This window comes from Manis javanica, chromosome 5 (assembly GCF_040802235.1).
Source record: "Manis javanica isolate MJ-LG chromosome 5, MJ_LKY, whole genome shotgun sequence".
Lineage (NCBI taxonomy): Eukaryota > Metazoa > Chordata > Mammalia > Pholidota > Manidae > Manis > Manis javanica.
In genome coordinates, this window is record NC_133160.1 from 129,659,322 (window position 1) to 129,679,919 (window position 20,598).

The following is a 20,598-nucleotide window of genomic DNA, read 5'->3' on the forward strand; positions in this document are numbered from 1 at the left end:
TGTTCGAAGTTTTTTTTTTTCTAGAACATAATGGTCCATATTGTTCTAGGTATCCAGTTTTTTAACACATAATTTTTCATACTCTTCTCTCATAAGTCTTTGTATTTCTGTGGTGTCCGTGATGATTTTTCCTTCCTCATTTCTGAGTCTGTTTATGTGTATAGACTCTCCTCTTTTCTTGATAAGTCTGGCTAGGTAGGGGTTTATGTATTTTGTTTATTTTCTCAAAGAACCAGCTCATGCTTTCATTGATACTATTTTTATTCTTCTTGATTTTATTTATGCTCTAATCTTTATTATGTCCCTTCTTCTACTGACTTTGGTCCTCTGTTCTTTTTATAGTTTTGTTAATTATAAGTTCAGTCTCTTCATATGGCGTTGTTCTTTCCTGAGGTAGGCCTGTATTGCAACATACTTCCCTCTTAGCATGGCCTTTAGTGCATCCCACAGGTTTTGCGGTGTTGAATTATTGTTGTCACTTGTCTCAATATACTGCTTGATCTCTGTTTTTGTTTGGTCATTGATCCATTGATTATTTGGTCATTGATCCATTGATTATTTAGGAGCATGTTGTTAAGCCCCCATTTTTCATTTTCTTTGCGTAATTTATTTCTAGTTCCATACCTTTGTGATCTGAGAAGCTGTTTGGTACTATTTCAGTCTCTTTGCATTTACCAAGGCTCTTTTTGTGGCCTAGTGTATGATCTGAATTTTCCATGTGTACTTGAGAAGAATATGTATCCTACTGGTTTTGCATGAAGTGTTCTGTAAATATCTTTTAGGTCCAAGTGTTCTAATGTGTTGTTCAATGCCTCTGTCTTCTTATTTTCTCTCTAGTTGATCTGTCCTTTGGAGTGAGTGGTGTGTTGAAGTCTCCCAGAATGAATGCATTGCATTCTATTTCCCTCTTTAGTTCTGTTAGTATTTGTTTCACATATGTAGGTGCTCCTGTATTGGAAGCATAGATATTTATAATGGTTATATCCTCTTGTTGGACTGACCCTTTTATCATTATGTAATGTCCTTCTTTGTCTCGTGTGACTCTCTTTGTTTTGAAGTCTATTTTGTCTGATACCAGTACTGGAACACTTGTTTTTTTCTCCCTATTAGTTTCATGAAAATAAAATATCTTTTTCCAAACATTCACTTTTAATCTGTCTATGTCTTTGGGTTTGAAGTGAGTCTCTTGTAGTCAGCATATAGACTGGTCTCGTTTTTTTTATCCATTCAGTGACTCTTAGGTCTTTTGATTGGTACATTCAGACCATTTACATTTAGGGTGATTATCAATAGGTATGTACTTATTCCCATTGCAGGCTTTAGATTTGTGGTACCAAAGGTTCAAGGGTAACTTCATTACTATCTAACAGTCTAATTTAACCAACTTAGTATGCTATTACAAACACAATCTAAAATTTCTTTTTTTTTTCTTCTCCTTTTTCTTCCTCCTCCATTCTTCATATATTAGGTGTCATATTCTGTACTCTTGTCTATCCCTTGACTGACTCTGGGGTAGTTGATTTGACTTTACATGTGCTTAGTAATTATTTGTTCTGTTTTGTCTACTATGGTTTTGTTTCCTCTGGTGACAGCTGTTTAGCCTTAAGAACACTTCCATCTATAGCAGTCCCTCCAAATTACAGTGTAGAGATCATTGGTGGGAGGTAAATTCTCTCATCTTTTGCTCATCTGGAAGTTGTTTAATTCCTCCTTCAAATTTAAATTATAATCTTGCTGGGTAGAGTATTCTTCATTCGAGGCCCTTCTGCTTCATTGCATTAAATATATCATACCATTCCCTTCTGTTCTGTAAGGTTTCTGTTGAGAAGTCTGATGGTAACCTGATGAGTTTTCCTTTGGAGGTGGTCTTTTTCCTCTCTCTGGCTGCTTTCATCCTTATCTTTGATCTTTGCCATTTTAATTATTATATGTGTTGATGTTGTCTTCCTTGGGTCCGTTTTGTTGGGAGATATGTGCACCTCCATGGGCTGAGAGACTATTTTCTTCCTCAGATTGTGGAAGTTTCCAGCAATTACCTCCTCAAAGACACTTCCTATCCTGTTTTCTCTGTCTTCTTCTCCTGGTACCCCTATAATGGAAATATTGTTCTGTTTTGATTGGTCACACAGTTGTCTAAATACTTTCATTCCTAGAGGTCCTTTTTTTCTCTCTGTCCCTCAGCTCCTTTGTATTCATTTTTTCTAATTTCCATTCCATTTACCATCTCCTCTACTACATCTAATCTGATTTTAAATCCCTCTATTGTATGTTTCAGTTCAGATACTGTATTCCTTAATGCTTGAATCTCACTCCTGAATTCTTTCCTGAGTTCTTAAATATTTTTCTGTACCTCCATGAGCATTTCTATTGATTTTTTTTGAAATGTTTTTCAGGAAGAATGACGATTTCAGTTTCACTTGGTCCTTTTTCTGGTGTTTGTGGTTTGTGGGATTTTGGTTCAAACCCGGTTCCTTTGACGTTTCATATTTGTATGTGGCATCCTGTAGTGCCCATACGGTCTACGTTATGGAGCTGCTCAGCTCATGGGTGAGGAAAGAGCTCTTTCCTGCTTCCCGGCTACTGTGCCTGTGTCCACTTCCAGAACCAGTGGGCCAAGCACACAGGTGTAAGCCTCTGTGCTTTGTGTTTGTATCTGCTGTAGGCGGCACCTCCCTCAGGCTGGCCTGACATGAAGGCAGTGTCTGCTGGTTTGTGAACCAGTGCCGCCAGTCCAGGAGGAAGGTGCAGCAGGCCTCATATCACAGTAGCGGGCCTTGGATCTGTGTATTGAGCCTGGTGATGGAGCACCTGAAGAATGTGAAAGTTCCCATCCTGCTGGGCAGAGTGCACCCGGACAATATTTTCCTCCTGTCCGTTCTCCTGAGCAGCAAACTCTGTGCAATACTTGCCCCTTTAGCAGCCCTCTTACTTTTAGGAGGTCTCTCAGACTGCCCGCCTTTCTTTTGTCCTAGAGCGGCCAGATGTGGATCCCTCTTTTCCACAAGCAGCTGCAATCTTAGTCTCTCCAAGTATTCCACCTGTCTTAGCTTTCCAACTCTACTGATCTCCAGAGCACCATGCAGTGTACGTTCATGCTCCCAGAACAGACCTCCAGGGCTGGGTGTTCAGCAGTCTTAGGATTCCACCCCCTCCCCACTCTATTTCTCTTCCTCCTGCCAGTGAGCTGGGGTGGGGGAAGGGCTCGGGTCCTGCCTGATCACGGCTTTGGTACTTTACCCTGTTCCTTGAGGTCTGTTCTTTTCTCTATGTGCATGCAGTCTGGCGCCGCCTTCTTTCCTGTTGCCCTTTCAGGATTCTTTGTATTAACTACATTTTCGTCTATCTCACTTGTCACACCGCCATCTTTAATCCCATTCCTGTGTGCCTTTTTTTTTTAAATAGTGTCTTTTTGTTAGTGCATTATGGTGAACAAACAGCACTGGGATGGTCACATCCAGACTCCATACTTGCACCAGCTATACAGGTCTTATTTCTCTGATCCAATTATTTCAATAAATAGGCGATTACTTACAAACTGGCAAAACTGCTGACAGGTAGGTGGGACAAATTAAGTTATTTGAAATGCAGTGCTATGTAAGCACTATGATAGTGACAAATTCTGTGGAGACAGAAAAACTAGTAGAAATAGAGAGAGGTGTCACAGAAGTGGAGACTTAGGTTCCCAAAATATGATGCAAACAGGACAGGTGTATGAAATATAACATTTCATGCAAACCTTGAATCCATTATGTCCCAAAAGAGTCAAGCCTCTATAGTTCTTTTTTTTATTATTGAATTATCATTGATACATAATCTTATGTTGATTTCAAATGAATAATACGATAGGTATGTGCATAAGTGTCTGTCTTCCCTGAGGGTTTCAGCTCCAAGCAAGTTCACTATGAATTCAAACTGAGAAATGACAACTGAATGTTCTTGGGGTAAATGGGTTTATACCCAGCTTTATTCTGGTGGTAGGTCAAGCACTAGAATCATATCTGCATTTCAACAGTTACCCATATTATTAAGTCTTCACTCCCCTCTAGTGCAGTTACTATCTATCAACATAGAAAGATGTTACAGTCATTGACTATATTCTCCATGCTGTACTACTGTTCCTGTGACCAACTTATATTCTGATTGTGAATTATTGTACCCCTCTATCCTCCCCTACCCCTACCTGCCCTAACCCCTCCCCTTTCCTAGCCACTTCAGTGTCTATGAGTCTACTGCTGTTTGTTCATTCTGTTTTGCCTTGTTTTTATATACAAGTGAAATCATATGGTATTTGTTTTTCTCCACCTGGCTTATTTCACTGAGCATAATACCCTGTAGATCCAGCCATATTGTTGCAAGTGGCAGGATTTCTTTCCTTTTCATGGCTGAATAATATTCCATTTTATATATGTACCACATCTTCTTTATCCATTCATCTATTGATGGACACATAACACCTCTATATTCTGATTGTAGTTACAACCTTAGCTTCCCTAACTGTAGACAAATATTTTTTTAAAAAGTTTTTTAGGCCTCACTTTACCCACCCTGTGCAATGGGGTACTTATATTACTAAATTGAGTAACTGGTAGGTCTGTGCTTAAGTGTCTGTCTTCCCTGAGGGTTTCATCCCCAGGCAAGTTCACTATGGATTCAATGAAACCGAGAAATGACAACTGAATGTTCTTGGGGTAAACGGGTTTATACCCAGCTTTATTCTCCTGGTGGTAGGTCAAGCACTAGAATCACATCTGCATCCAGCAGTCTGCAGGTCCATAGTCCACCTCCATTTTTGCCTCCACCCAGAGCCCTGAGCTCTTTATATAGTGACTCAGTCAAAAGAAATGTTGCCTATGGGTGGAAGCAGTAGCCTAGCAGCAGGCCAGTCACATCATCAAGTAGTTTAGGCTCAGGTGAGTATCCTGCCTGTAGGAACTTTCCCCACAGTGTCATACTTTTGGGTGGTTGGAGCCATCATTTCACCCCCTCAGTTTTAAGATAGTGCATTTCTTAGATGTTTAACATTTAAATCAATGCACTTAGTAAAGCAGATTACCCTCCATACTGTGGGTAGGCGCCTACTCCAGTCAATTCAAGGCCTTAAGAACAATAAGGAGATTTCTTGAAAATAGAATTCTCAAAATTGCAACATAGAAACCCTGCCAGAATTTCCAGCCAGGCTGATGGCCTGCCCTATGGGTTTCAGCGATGCCAGTCCCCAAAATTTTATGAACCAATTTCATAACTATATGTTTTCTAGAGAACCCTAGTGCAAAAGGCTTTCTCATTTGCAAATAGCATGACCCTTATCCCTCTATTTTTTGCTAGCAACCTGACAAAACACCAAGCCTGAATGAACTCAGCCACTAATTTTCTCTCTGCCTTCAACTAGGCAGCTGAGCACTGTTAGTGTAAATCACACAACACACCATTATCCCAACTGTGATACATGTTAGAAAGCACAGAACAGGGGCCTAGCCTTGTCTTCAGGGTAGTGTGATACTGTGATTTATAATATATCTTTTTCTCATTTCTGGCACAGAGATCCAAACACCCTTGGAATTTCCTAAGTGATAAGATTTAAAAAGGTGTCTTGATATAACAAAACCCTTTCGACCACACTTGGGTTCATGTTACTGAGGTGGCTTTTGGAAAGCTGTTAAGGATCGGGGCTAGTTGCCATGGTAACCAGCCTGGTAGAGCACTAGAATTTTTAAGTCCCAACCCCATGACCAAAGGGACTGATAGTCAATCAATAGCCAGTGACAAATTACTGAATCAATCATGCCTACAGAATGAGATTGAGACCTCCATATAAACTCAGGATGGGGTTTGGACAGTGTGGATATATGAAGGTTCCTATGGCGAGGATTCTCACCTGGCCCTGGTCAGCAATCTCACTACACATGTGTGGGCAATACGTTGTTACTATATAAAGAGCTCCTCCTAGCACTCTGGGCAACACCGTGGCCTGGATACAAGGCTGCAGGAGAGCAGGGATGAGCCTAGAGTGGTGGCAGTATTGAGGACAGAGACTGAGATGGCTGCAAGGGCAGAGGCCCAGAGGCAGAGACCGGCTGGCTGCACACAGACTCACTCTGAGTGGACAGGATTCTTGTGATTGACCTGCCTCTGTGGAAATAAAGTTGGGTATAGACTTTCACCCTGTTGTCATTTCTTTGGTCACATTGAATCCATAGTGACTTGTCTCAGGCTGAAACGCATTGGTTTCAGTTTTCCAGTTGGTGGACTTGGAGATTCAGGAAGAATGGTGTGCTCAGCATGGAAGCTTGGTGCCCCCTTCCCACATACCTTACCCTTATACATCTCATCCATCTGGCTGTTTTGAGTTAACTGCTTGGTGGTATGAGGAAAAAACAAATTTTGGAGGGAGGGTCAAGAATTTTCAAAATGATTTTTGAAATAATTTTTATTTTTTAAAGAAGTGGCATTGACAACTAAGATGACCTGGCAATTCAGTGAGAAGTAGTGAAATCAGAATTTACAATAAATGTGCAAAGGATCATCAAGGTTCTGGGGTAGGCATTTGTCTTGCCAATGGGTTTCAGCCCTGGACAAGTTCACTATGGATTCAATGAGACCAAAGAAATGACAATGGAACATTTTTGCAGTGAAAGGGTTTATATACCCAACTTTATTCCTAGAATCCTGTCTACACAGATGGAGTCTGCATGTAGCAAGCCAGTCTGCCTCGGCCTCTCTGCCCCTGCAGCCATCTCAGTCTCTGTCCTCGGTTCTGCCACCACTCCAGTCTCATCCCTGCTCTCCTGCAGCCTTGCAGCCATGCCATAGTGTCGTCCAGAGCACTGGGCAGAGCTCTTTATATAAAGTCAATAATGACATATTGCCCACACGTGTGTAGTGAGTGAGCCAACCAGGGCCAGGTGAGAATCGTGGTCATAGGACCCTTCACTTTATCCACGACATTTAATACTTTCTGGGTGTGGGGAAAATGGAAGTTCCTATGGGCAGGATCCTCACCTGACCCTAAACTACTTGACAATGTAATTGGCCTACTGCTAGGCTAATGCTTTCTCACCCATTGGCAATGAGCTATTATTAACTGAGTTACTGTATAAAGAGCTCTGCCCAGTGCTCTGGGTGGAGGCAGAGATGGAGGTGGGTTATGAGCCTGCAGACTGCTGAATGCAGACATGATTCTAGTGCTCAACTTACCACCATGAGAATAAAGCTGCAAGATGACATTGACTATTTAGCAAGGCTGAATTACCCTTTCTCTCCCCATGCCTGCTTGATGAACACAGCTCCCCTTATGAAAACAACTTAAACATCATCTCTTCAAGCCTTTCATGAGAATTTACCTGTCTTCCTCCAACTGCCATCCCTTGAACCCAGAACACTGTTGGGAGACAGTCTGTAATGGGCCCTGATTGTCCCTGTAAAAAAAAGTTTATACCCAACTTTATTCCCACAGTGGCATGTCAACCTAGCCAAAGCACACGTGAGGTATAAACCCTTTTACCCCAAGACTGTTCTATTGTCATTTCTTGGTCTTACTGAGTCCATAGTGAACCTGCCCGGGGATGAAAACCTCAGGCAAGACACCAGTAATTGGAACAATGTAGTGGATGGAGCAGAGTAAAAAGATTGTTGGGGAAACAGGGGCATAAGGTATAAATTCTTGCTTTTAATGTATCTATTTAGTGTAATAAGTCAAATTTGGAAGTACTGCAGCTGTTGACAGATTCTGTGAGAAGTATGTCATGCTTTGGGAAGGGTCTAGGCTTGTACCAGACTTAAAAGCTAATAATCTGTCCTATTAGAGTTTCATGGTAGTAGGCGAGATCTTTGGGTCAAAACAACTTCATTACTCATGGCAAAAGAAGTAGCCAGAGCTTCATGCTTGTGTCAGTTCTCCATATCTCCCAAGTCCCACTGGGGTGATGGAGTAGGGCATAGATGGATATCTGCACATGCAGTGGGTTGCATTACAGGAGAGAGATACTAAGTTTGGGGGATTCACTCCTTCTACAGTAAGTGGAAGCAAGCCTGCTCCTTGGGGAGCACACTACCTCAGCTTGAAGATTGATCACCCCAAGCAACCCTGAAAAATGACCTGGTTAAAGAACAGCTCAGTACCTTGCATTCTTGGCCTCCCAGCAAGAATTTGCAGGGACACTCAGGGCCCATTACAGTCTCCCAACAGTATGCTGAGTTCAAGGGATGGCAGTTGGAGGAAGATGGGTAAATTCTCATGAAAGGCTTGAAGAGATGATGTTTAAGTTGTGTTTTCATAAGGAGCTGTGGTCATCGAGCAGGCATGGGAGAGAAAGGATAATTCAGCCTGAGACCCAGCCAAAGCACAGGTGTGGAAACTTGATAAGGTTTTGGTGTGCTCAGAATACTTACTAGGGTCTCATTATAGCTTCAGCTTGCAGTATCAGGTATGGGAAATATGGAGGATGGGGGTGCACGTGAGCAGTGGCCCACGTGAGAGATCTGGCTAGAAAGATAACCATCTTGACAATGTCATCTTGCAGGCAATGAAGGATTACTGAAGCTTCTTAAGCAGGGGAATACTATGACTGAGGGAGAGTATGTTTTAGAATGATTGCTCTAGATTACCAGGTAAAAGTGACGTCTTGAACATAGCTGTCTACATTTCTTCCTCTTAAGACCCCTTGAAAATGTTACAGAAATGAAAATTCTGGAATCAAAAGCAAAAGAGCTCAGCTGATTTTGAGAGACTAAATTCTAAATCATCAATGAGGTAAGCTAGTAAATCTTACATCACAGAACCCCCTAAAATGAGAAATTGGCTTCTGGAAGTAGGGGTAAAGAGGGTAACTTAAAAGGATTGAAAATTTAGTTAGGAATGAGTTCTGTCCTTATGCCACTACCCTTCCCCCCCAGATCCCAATTCTGAAGGCTGTGTGTTACTCAGGAGACAGTAAAACAGAGGGTCTTTGTATTGGAAGATATCATCCAGCACCTGAGGTAGAATTAAGTGAGAAGTTTTATATGAATTCTGATATGAATTCTGATTCCTTCCTCCTTTGCAGCCATTTTCTTTCACTTGACTTTTCAACAAATTTGTCCCATGGACTCAGAACTTCCAATGAGCTTTTAAATGCTCACCTTAAGAATTCAAATTGATGTATAATTAGCATACAGTATCCTATTAGTTTCATGTGTATTTCATAGTGATTCAATATTTTTATGCATTGCTAAATTATCTCCATTAAAAGTCAACATCTGTCACCATACAATTATTATAATATTATTGACTATTTTTCCTATGCTTTACCTTACATCCCCCTGACTTATTTTATAAATGGAAGTTTGTAACTCAGTCCCCTTCACTTATTTAACCCCCCTTCACCCCCCAATCCCTCCCCTCTGGTAAGCAATGGTTTATTTCCTATATCCATTAGTCTGTTGGTGTTTTGGTTTGGTTTTTAGATTCACATATAAATAAAATCACTTGATATTTGTCTTTGACTTATTTCATTTAGGATAATACCCTCTAGATCTATCCAGGTTACTACAAATGGTAAGATTTCATTCTTTTTATAGCTGAGTAATATTTCTTTCTCTCTCTCTCTCTCTCTGTGTTTGTGTGTGTGTGTGAGAGACCAATTTACATTCCCACCAACAGTGTTGGAGGGTTCCCTTTTCTCCATAGTCTTACCAGTGCTTGTTATTTCTTGTCTTTTGGATAGTGGCCATTCTGACCGGTGTGAGGTGATATTGTGGTTTTTATTTGCATTTCTCTGATGATGGGTGATGTTGAGCATATTGTCTTGTGCCTATTAATTATCTGTCTTATAAATTTGGGAAAACGTCTGTTCAAGATCTCTGCCCACTTTTAGAATTTTTTAAAATATTAAGTTCTCTATATATTTTGGATATTCACCCTTTCTAAGATGTATGATTCGCAAATATCTTCTCTCCCATTTAGTAGGTTGTCTTTTCATTTTGTTGATGTTTCTTTTGTTGTGTGTAGCTTTATTAATTTGATGTAATCCCATTTGCTTATTTTAGGTGTTTTTCCCTTGCTGGAAAAGAGTGGTCCAAAAAAAAAATATTTCTAAAACGATGTCAAAGAGATTGCTGTGTGTGGTTTCTTCAAAGAGTAAGAGTTCTATGCTTTAAGGTCTTAAATACAAGCCCTTCATCCATTTTTGAACCTATTTTTGTATATGGTGTAAAATAATGGTCCACTGTCATTCTTTTGTATGTACCTGTCTAGGTTTTCCAGTACCACTTACTGAAGCAACTATCTTTTCCCTATTGTATATTCTTGCCTTCTTTATCATAGATTAGTTGATCTTATATGTATGGGTAAATGCCTCACCAGAGTTTAAAGATGATATTGTAATTATTAAATAGACATCAGTCTGGCAGCAATTCAGAATCAGTTGTAACCAAGCAAGACTTGGAAAGGCTTTAGGGAAAAGCTGACCAAAGAGACCTGAGCTAAGGTAACAGTTGTGGAGATGACAATGATAGCATTTAAAAAAGCAAATTATAGGCTCCTTGCTAGAAAACTAATTCTGAACCAATGGGGTTGAAGGTACGGGATTCTGGAATCTGTTTTTTAGAATCACCTCAGCTAATTCTGATGTAGCCAGCTGGGGAGTGATCTAGAGATGGGTGACTAGAAACATATGCTATATGATATAGGAAGGTTAAAAAAAAAAAAGGAGGGGGAAGACCTAGGTTTCTTCACCAGCGGGCTGGCTGGATGATGGTGTCGTTCCCAAATAAAGAAACAAACATAAGATACCCATTTGCCTCCAGCCCCCACCCTGCAAACCCGCGCATGAGCACACACACACACATGATAGTTTTAAGTAGCCTGTGGTACATCCTGGTGACAAGCCTCACGGGCAGGTGGAGATAACTCTTGCTTTGATTACTGGTACAGTTTCTTGCCGCTAATACTTAAGACCCTAGATCATCCTATACCTTTCCGTGTATATTGTTGCTGGGCTGCCTTCTCAGCCCTTCCCTCAACACGAACAAAAAAACAGCCAAACAAAAATCCCTGGTTATTTCCTCTCTGCTCCTGCACAGTAGCTTAAAAATCACTATTACTGCCGTTGGCACTTGTAATTGATTTACATGTCTCCAACTATAGCTCTCTTGGCAACATTACTATTCAGGCATGTAGTTTAGGTAACTACCCCTCAGACCTGTTTTATTTTTTTCTACAGCTCCAACTCAAAGCTGAAAATTTCTTAGTTAACGTTTACATTAATATCTCCTGTCTTGCCTGAGGGTTTCTGCCCGGACAAATTCACTATGAATTAGGTGAAACCGAGAAATGCCAACGGATGGTTCTTGGGGTAGAAGGATTTATCCCTGGCTTTATTCTCAGGGCGGTGGGTCGAACACTAGACTCACGTCTGCATCCAACAGTCTGCAGGTGCATAATCCACTCTTTCCCAGAGCACTGCGTCGAGCTCTTTATATAGTGACTCAGTCAATAATCACTCATTGCCTAAGGCTATGAAAGTAGTAGCCTAGCAGCAGGCCAATTACATCATCAAGAAGTTTAGGGTTAGATGAGGATCCGGACTTTCCTTTCCCCACATCGCCCGATTAAAGTATCAGCCCAGTTATGAGAGGGCCTTTGCAGGCTCCATCGCTGCAGTCACAGTCCCTCACAATCTAGGGCAGATTTTCAGGAAATGTCAAATGGATGAGGTCCACTCATTCTCGCATTTCACAACGATTTCATCTTGGCTCACATCAGCCCTGGACGATTTCTTTATCTTCACTCCCTAAATGAGGAGACTGTGGCTCAGAATCAAATTACCTTGCCCAGAGTTTCTTAGCAAGTATGAAAGGGTACGCAGCTCCAAGCAGGTCAACCCGAGTCCTTCCAAATCCTGTCCAAAACCCAGCGCGACCAGAACAGCCGCCTCAGCTGAGAGCAGTCAGCAAATACTCGGCCAGTTGCTCTCGCTGCTTGGCTCCAGAGCTTCAGGAGGGGGCGGGGTAGAGCGCCGCAATCCGCCCCACGGCGCTGGCGCTGGCGTCAGGGGCGACGCAGCAGATTTACGCAAGAGCTGGCGTACTCGCGTCTAGGCGGGGCGCGGTCGGCTCGCGGTAGGTCTTGTGGGTAAACTGCCAGGAGGAGGTTTGAGAGGAGTCGGACCTCCACCCCACGCCCCCAGACCTTCTGAGTGAGTCGCGGCTCGAGGCTGTGTCCGTGGGGGCTGGTGTGAGGGAGGCGGAGAGGCGAGACCTGGGGCTGGCTGCGCACAGTTTCGCTCAGCTTCAGGGCCACCACCTGGCCTGGGACCGAGTCGGTGATTTCTGGCAGGCTGGTGTGGTACAAAGACTGAACTGTGATATGTGTCTCTCCTGAGTCACCATCCTTGGACCCTCTGCCCCATCATTCATTTGGAAATAAGCCTGCCCTACCTTCCTGGTAGCCTGGTTTCGAAGGGCAAATGAAAAAGCGTTTTGGAAGCTATAAAGTGCATTGTTATTAAATGTAGTTGCGTAATGTTAGAAAGGAAGCTGGTGGATACGGGAAAATAAAGTTTCTAGATGATTTATTTGTCTTTAAAATCGCCAGTAACCAAGGGAGAGTCCTCAAAGCAAAATAATTTGTTGACACTCTTAAGATCTGTAATGACTAAATAGCAGTCTCTGCAGTTGTAAATAATGTAGAAAATATCGTAAACATAATGATCCCATTACATATAAAATGTGCTTACCAGATTTTGGCTTTTTCCCCCTTTCTTGTAAGGTCCCAGAAATGTTTTGTGCATCCAATAGGTATGGTATTCTCAATTGGAGACAATGTATTTATGGTTCCGTTAATGAAGATGAAAACCGTAGACAAGAATAGATTTTGCCTTAATTCTCTGTAGCAACAACTGGGAAACCTGTAATTAAAAGTAGGAAAACATCTTAACTGTTTTATAGATATGTGTGGTGAGTACTGTAATTTGTCATAATCCTGGCATTTTCTTTCTTAGTAATTCATTTTATAATCTTGTCTCTTACTTTGTCAAGTAATTTTGGAGTACAATAGATTATCCTTATTGAAAATCAACTGATGTAGGTGTTTTTGCATTTAAAAATGCATTTTTTTCTGCATGTAGGTTATACATTTTTGTAAAAATACCTTCATATAATACATTCCATATTGTTGGCAATTTAATATTCATGTGGGAGAATAGCAGAAGGTACTCTGTACCAATTGTAACTTGTGAAATTATAAACTCATTACCCATAATTATAGTCCATGGTATGGAAAGTCTTCCTTGTATTTATATGATCATCTGTGTGTATGAAGAAAGCTTAAAAATATTTTATGTCACAAAAACAATAGTATTTATAGAAATGCTTACTAAAGAGAAAAACCATAAAGTAAGTACTCAAGTTAGCTTATGTTTTTAAACTTTATATTTAGAAATCATAGTATTTCTAAACCTTTTGCAGATCTTAATCTGTAAAAATAACTGAAGGAAATGAAAAAATTAAGCATGTGGTGCTTTGAATTGAGTTTGTTGGCTAATTTTTAATATATTTTTTACATGTGGTCAATTGAGAATTTTACATTTCTACTTGTTTCATCCTCATCTATGGATATCCACATTTTATTTTAGATCTGATTCAGCATTAAGTTTATTGATCAGATTAATTTTGAATTTCATGGTTCTTACAAAGTTATCTGGACAATTCATAAGTTCAGAGCTTCTTTAATTTTATTTTTTTGATATACTTATTTTTGTGAGGAGTGATTGTATAGAAGTTTCTCTCTTCCCCTTTCTCCTGACCAGGCACCCTAAAACTCCCTGTATCCTAAACATTTCTGTATATATAGGTAAGAGTTCTCTGCTACCAATGATGTTTAAATAAACTTCAGTGAAATGACTCTTCAAGACTTGGTGCATCAGGCTGCCTCCACATATTCGGATAAAATAGCTGTATGTTTTGACGAATGTAACAACCAGCCTCCAGTTTATTATACCTACAAGACTGTGGTTAATGCTGCTTTAGAATTGTCAAATTTCCTGCTATTACACTGTGACTTTAAAGGAATACGGGAAATTGGTCTTTGCTGCCATCCTGGGATAAACTTACCCTCTTGGATTTTAGGGTAATATGTTTTATTGATATGAAACTTTTAGTCCTCTAACCTACTTTACTATTTTTAATACATAGAATATATAGCAATTTACCCTTCTGTTTGCTGTTGGATTTTTCTGTATTGCTTGCTCAATTCTAGAGGTTAAGGGAGTTTGTATTTTTTATAGGGTTATTTTTGATCATTTAATTTGAGCTTATTTAGGAGATATTAGAAGTTTTCACTAATAATAGAACATGCAAGTATCACCAGTATATAAGGGCTTCATTTGTCTGCCAAGGGAAAACAGTTAAAAATTCTGTTGTTAAATTGAAGAAGTATTTCAGAAATAACATGGGTATTTTTTCCCCTGAGGTTGAAGTTTTGGTACTTACATGTTCAATAAATGAGTGAATGAATAAATGAGAGTTTTGGATAATGGTCCATAAAAATTGAGATACGAATTAAGATACTAATTCAAAAAAATATTTACAAATATTCAATCATTTAATTTTTCTAGAATATTATCCTCATACAGTGACTTCTCGGGTTCTTCAGTAAATAAAAACTGCTAAAGAATTGGAGAAATTGATATTCATCTCATAATATGTGTGTTAGTAAATTATATAAATGTAAGGTAAAAATTTTTTTTTAAATTTTCATTCAATTGACAAAAATTTACTGAGAATTTAGTATGTGCAAAGATCTAGTCTTTGTACTAGTAAAGTCACTGAATTGTACCCAGAGTACTTTTAGTTAAAAGTGATGTTTGACCATATTTCTATAAGCATTGCCACATACAAATTTTACCATTTTTTTCCCACTTAAAGTATTCTGTTTTGGTGAAATACATCTTTTTTAGTATGCAGATTTTATTAAAGTGCGTATAATAAGTTGAATGTAGATATTTAGCTTATTTTATGTTATCTTACCTCAATGAAGAAATAAGACTCTGCTGCCTGTTTGGTACCGGTAGCCAGCTAGCTAACCAAATATTATATATTGTAATACAGTAGCTTTAAAAAATCTTGGATTTGTGTAGTTAAATGATGATAGTTTAATATAGTAAATACTCCGGGTATTCAGTCATAAGAGTAAAATAAAGTAACTATAACCAAAGATGCACGAACAGAAATATTGTGAATTTCAGATAAAGTCAATAATAAAGTACATAAGGAAATAGAAATACTTAAAGATTATTTGCAACAGATATTCTATGCTGACTATGTACTTTGTTTCTTTAGGATTCTCCAAGTCCCTGCTGCTTATGCTCCTATTGATCCAGATTCACCACCAGCATTATCAACTTATTTTATGAAAAAATGTGCTCTAAAGTATATCCTTGTTGAAAAACAACAAATTAATGTAAGTGTGCATATTTAAATTGGTTTTTTAAAATGTATTAACATTTGACTTCCAATTGAAGGGTTTCTTCTCCCCACCTTCTTGATTTCTAAATTTACTAACTGTAGGGTTTCTCAGTGCCAGTGTTGTTGACACTTTTGGTTGGGAGTTGTTTGTTGTGAGGAATGTCCTGTACACTGAAGGATGTTTGACACAGTCCGGCTTCCACCCACTAGATCCAGTAGTACTCCGAGTTGAGAAAACCAGAATTGTCTCCAGAAATTGCCAGATATCTCTTGAGGCACCCTCTACCCACCACACTCTATTGAGAAGCACTGCTCTATAGCACAAACATGTCTTTTAGCCTTATAATTTCTATTATGCATTGTTTTGAATTTCCTTCCTCTTTCTAAAGTTCCTCTATTAGTTGAATTGTTCTTATAATAATTGAGACTTATATCTTCCTATATTTATGGGAATTTACAGTGGTCAAAAATATTAATTATTACTATGATTGGATTTTGAAAAGAGATTGCCACTGAGAACAGACCTTTCTGGAAAACTAAATTTATTATCTTTTTAAGTGGCTGCCAGCCAAAGATCTAGCTAAGAAACACTGTCTTAGGGGCAACAGTTGGCATTATATGTTCAGCAAGACACAGCCCATGTTTTTATTTATTGCTTATAAAATACTGTTTTATCAGTGAGAAAGGAAGAACATCATAGCAGGTATATTTAGTTTAGCCTGTTTTAGCCATTTCCCTTTTGAACCAATTTATGTTAGATGGAATGCATTTAAGTTACCCTGATGTATGTATATGTGTGTGCATCTCTATCTGTGTAGATAGGAATAAGAAGTATCAAAAGCTTCAGGTAATACAGATGACTTACTAGAGAATCATGGGTGCTAGAGTAAGGTCTCCAGAAAAAGACATCTAAGGTATAATTTGGTTAATATTATCTGAGTAAACATATTAGTGTCTGGCCGAAGTTTTGTATTTTTTACCAACTTGGTGAAAGTTTGTAAAAGAGGTGTTTGGGTGTGAGAATTGTTAGTATCAAGGTATTCTTTATAATTGCTTACAGGAAGGAGTTGGGCACATAGCAAAACCTCATGAAAAGTACCTTGTTTCCTATTCAATGATTTGATGTTCTTTAATAACTGTTTTTCCTTCACTTAACACAGGGCAATCAAGAAGTATTTCTTGAGAATCTACTGTACGCCTATGTCCACAAGGGCAGTGGTTCTCAGCTGAGATGAATTTGCTTTCTAGAAGACATTCAGCAGTGTCTGGAGTCATTTTTTATTTTCATAGTGGTGGGGTACTATTGGCATTTAGTAGGTAGAGACCAAAGATACAGCCAAAAATCCTACAAGGCACAAGATAGCCCCCTGACAAAGATTTACCTGCTCCAAAATGTTAGTAGTGTCAAGATTGGAAACCCTACACTAGAGACAGCTTGTTTGCTAGGGCATTAGTTATGTGAAAAAAGCCTAAGACATGAATCTTGCCCTCTGGCTGCTTATAATATAGTTGGAGTGAAAAAATTATTATTCCTAAACCTGTAAGGTCTACATAGTGTGATATTTTGCTGAGTGAAGTAAGTATAACCTAGTAAATTTTAATAGGAGAAGATGGTTTTGTGCTAAGTCTTAAAAAATATAAAAGGCATACATTAATATTATAGGCCACATCACATCCTTCCTAATACACAACAAACTTAGAAAACAGTACAGTGTCCTGGGTTGTGACCTTATTCTCTCATTTACATTGATTTCTTTAATGTGAAATTTAAGTTATGTTTCATTAAGCTGCTTTTTATGAACCTAAAAAGGTGCATCCCAAGTAACCTCACTTTTAGCATGTATAAATTGAATCTAGCATCTTTTCATCCAAACTTAACTTCTGTATTAATTTCCTTCCCCCAAATACATGATCCAGAAATTCAACAGTCTTCTTAGGCTCACTATATCCAGAAAGTTCCAAGTCCTTTTGATTCTTTGCTTATAGACCCTTTCTCTCCACTCTTGAAGCAACAGACTACTTCAGGCCCATATCACATATCTGAATTGTTGGAAAAAGTTAAATGACTTTCAATTTATCGGTTTTACTGATTAGTCTATTCTTGATGGAGTAAAGTCTAGTCTAAGCTGTTGGCACCTTCTGTTGAATACCATTGCTACAGGTTTAAGGTCTAAACTTCTTAATATTGAGTGTAAAGTTAATAAGAATTAGCATCTCATCTCTTATTAGCAGCAGTATTCACAATCTGCTTCTCCCCCAGTTCTGCAGCTTACTGGAAAGCCTCAAGTTCTCTTCAATACCAGCTTTTCTGGGTCATATACTCTGTATTGACTGTTTGCCTGAAGTACCCCTCTTTTTTATTTTTAGACTAGGTAGTTAAAACACAAAAATTACATATGAATAAATAATCTCTGACATTCCAGGCAGAGTTAAGTTCAGCTTCTTTAGTTCCCATTAACATTTCAAGCATATTTCATTACCATACTTCTGCATTGTGCTACAGTTGAGTGTTTATGTCTTTATTTTAAAGTATTTAGTTTGAAAGTAAGAATGGTGCTTTACCCTCAGGTTTCTAATTTTTTTTATGCCTGTATATATAGCAAGTACTACGAAAAAAAAAGCAATGTTGAATGTAAAAAAAGTGTCTTTTAACTTATTAATGTCATAAACTTTGTTCCCTAACAGAAATTCAAATCTTCCTATGAAACATTATTGAACTTTGATACATTTACAGTAGAACATAACGACCTAGTACTCTTCAGACTTAACTGGAAAAATGTTGAGGGAAGCTTGATACTAAAGGATAGAAAAAAGAAATATGAAAAAGAAAAAACGACAAACAGCAGATCTGAGAACAGCAATGAAGAAAAGTCAGAGTACATGGATGTGAGACTAGAGCATTGCTTGGCTTATGTTCTCCATACATCAGGCACAACAGGGACACCTAAGATTGTCAGAGTCCCTCATGCATGTATAGTGCCAAACATCCAGCATTTTCGGTAAGTTCTATCCTTAGAATCCTTCTTCAGGATTTTTTTTTTCTTTTTATTAAGGTATCATTGATATACACTCTTATAAAGATTTCACATGAAAAACATTGTGGTTACTACATTCACCCATATTATCAAGTATCCCCCAAACCCCATTGAAGTCACTGTCCATCAGTATAGTAAGATGTCATAGTTACTATTTGTCTACTCCATGCTACACTGACTTCCCTGTGACCCCCCCACATATCATGTGTAGTAATCATAATATCCCTCAATTCCCTTCTGCCTCCCTCCCCCACCCCTCCCCTTTGGTAACTGCTATACCCTTCTTGGAGTCTGTTGAGTCTGCTACTGTTTTGTTCCTTCAGTTTTGCTTCGTTGTTATACTCCGCAAATGAGGGAAATCATTTGGTACTTATCTTTCTGTGCCTGTCTTATTACACTGATCATAATACCCTCTACCTCCATCCATGTTTTTGCAAATGGTAGGATTTGTTTTCTTCTAATGATTGAATAGTATTCCATTGTGTATATGTACCACATCTTCCTTATTCATTCATCTACTGATAGACCCTAAGGTTGCCTCCATTTCTTGGCTGTTGTAAATATTGCTGCAATAAACATAGGGGTGCGTATATCTTTTTGAGTGTGAGAACTTGTTTTCTTTGGGTAAATTCCTAGGAGTGGAATTCCTGGGTCAAATGGTATTTCTATTTTTAGTGTTTTGAGGAACATCCATATTGCTTTCCACAATGGTTGAACTAATTTACATTCCCACCAGCAGTGTAGGAGGGTTCCCCTTTCTCCGCATCCTCGCTAGCATTTGTTGTTCCTAGTCTTTTCAGTGTTAGCCATCCTAACTAGTATGAGGTGATATCTCATTGTCATTTTAATTTGCATTTCCCTGATAATTAGCGATGTGGAGCAACTTTTCATGGGCCTGTTGGCCATCTGAATTACTTCTTTGGAGAAGTGTCTGTTCATATCCTCTGCCCATTTTTTAATAAGGTTATTTGCTTTTGGGGTGTTGAGGCATGTGAGTTCTTTGGAAATTTTGGATATTAACCCCTTGTCACTTATGTCATTCACAAATATATTCTTCTATACTGTAGGATGCTTTTTTGTTCTGTTGATGGTGTCCTTTGCTGTACAGAAGCTTTTTAGCATGATGTAGTCCCATTTGTTAATTTTTGTTTTGTTTCCCTTGCCCGAGGATATGCTTTCATGAAAAAGTTGCTCGTGTTTATATTCAAGAGATTTTTGCCTATGTTTTCTTCTAAGAGTTTTATGGTTTCATGACTTCCTTTCAGGTCTTTGATTGATTTTGAGTTTACTTTTATATATGGGGTTAGACAATAATCCAGTTTCATTCTCTTGCATGTAGCTGTTCAGTTTTGCCAACACCAGTTGTTGAAGAGTCTGTCATTTCCCCATTATATATCCATGGCTCCTTTCTCGTATATTAATTGACCACATATGCTTGGGTTTATATCAGGGCTCTCTAGTCTGTTCCATTGGTCTATGGGTCTGTTCTTATGCCAGTACCAAATTGTCTTGATTACTATAGCTTTGCAGTAGAGCTTGAAGTCGGGAGCATAATCCTCCCAGCTTTATTCTTGCTTCTCAGGATTGCTTTGGCAATTTGGGGTCTTTTGTGGTTCCATATGAATTTTAAAACTATTTGCCCTAATTTGTTGAAGAATGTTGTTGGTATTTTGATAGGTATTGCACTGAATCTGTAGATTGCTTTAGGGAGGATGGCCATTTTGACAATATTAATTCTTCCTATCCATGAGCACGGGATGTGTTTCCATTTATTGGTGTCTTCTTTAATTTCTCTCATGACTTTCTTGTAGTTTTCAGAGTATAGGTCTTTCACTTCCTTGGTTAAGTTTGTTCCTAGGTATTTTATTCTTTTTGATGCAATTGTGAATGGAATTGTTTTCTTGATTTCTCTTTCTGCTAGTTCGTCATTAATATGTAGGAATGCAACAGATTTCTGTATATTGATTTTGTATTCTGCAACTTTCCTGAATTCAGTTATTTTAGTAGTTTTGAGGTGGATTCCTTAGGGGTTTTTTATGTACAGTATCATGTCATCTGCAAGCAGTGACAATATAACTTCCTCCTTATACCTATCTGGATGCCTTTTATTTGTTTGTGTTGT

At 38.7% G+C, this 20,598-nt stretch overlaps 1 protein-coding gene across 6 annotated transcripts in view; it reads left to right on the forward strand.

Moving 5' to 3' along the window:
• The first annotated feature begins 11,063 nt into the window (after positions 1-11,063).
• Positions 11,064-20,598, forward strand: part of AASDH (aminoadipate-semialdehyde dehydrogenase) — a 63,549-nt gene continuing 54,014 nt past the window's right edge. Inside the window, exons 1-5 of one of the 6 annotated variants that reach the window (XM_073237569.1) lie at positions 11,064-12,173; positions 12,746-12,933; positions 13,829-14,104; positions 15,316-15,436; positions 18,127-18,440. In XM_073237569.1, coding sequence (XP_073093670.1) covers positions 13,875-14,104; positions 15,316-15,436; positions 18,127-18,440 — 665 coding nt within the window. In that variant the 5' untranslated portion in view covers positions 11,064-12,173; positions 12,746-12,933; positions 13,829-13,874. Of the gene's footprint in view, positions 12,174-12,745; positions 12,934-13,828; positions 14,105-14,578; positions 14,709-15,314; positions 15,437-18,126; positions 18,441-20,598 lie in introns of those variants that run through there. The other 5 variants (XM_017658423.3, XM_073237570.1, XM_073237573.1 and 2 more) reach the window with 5 other exon arrangements.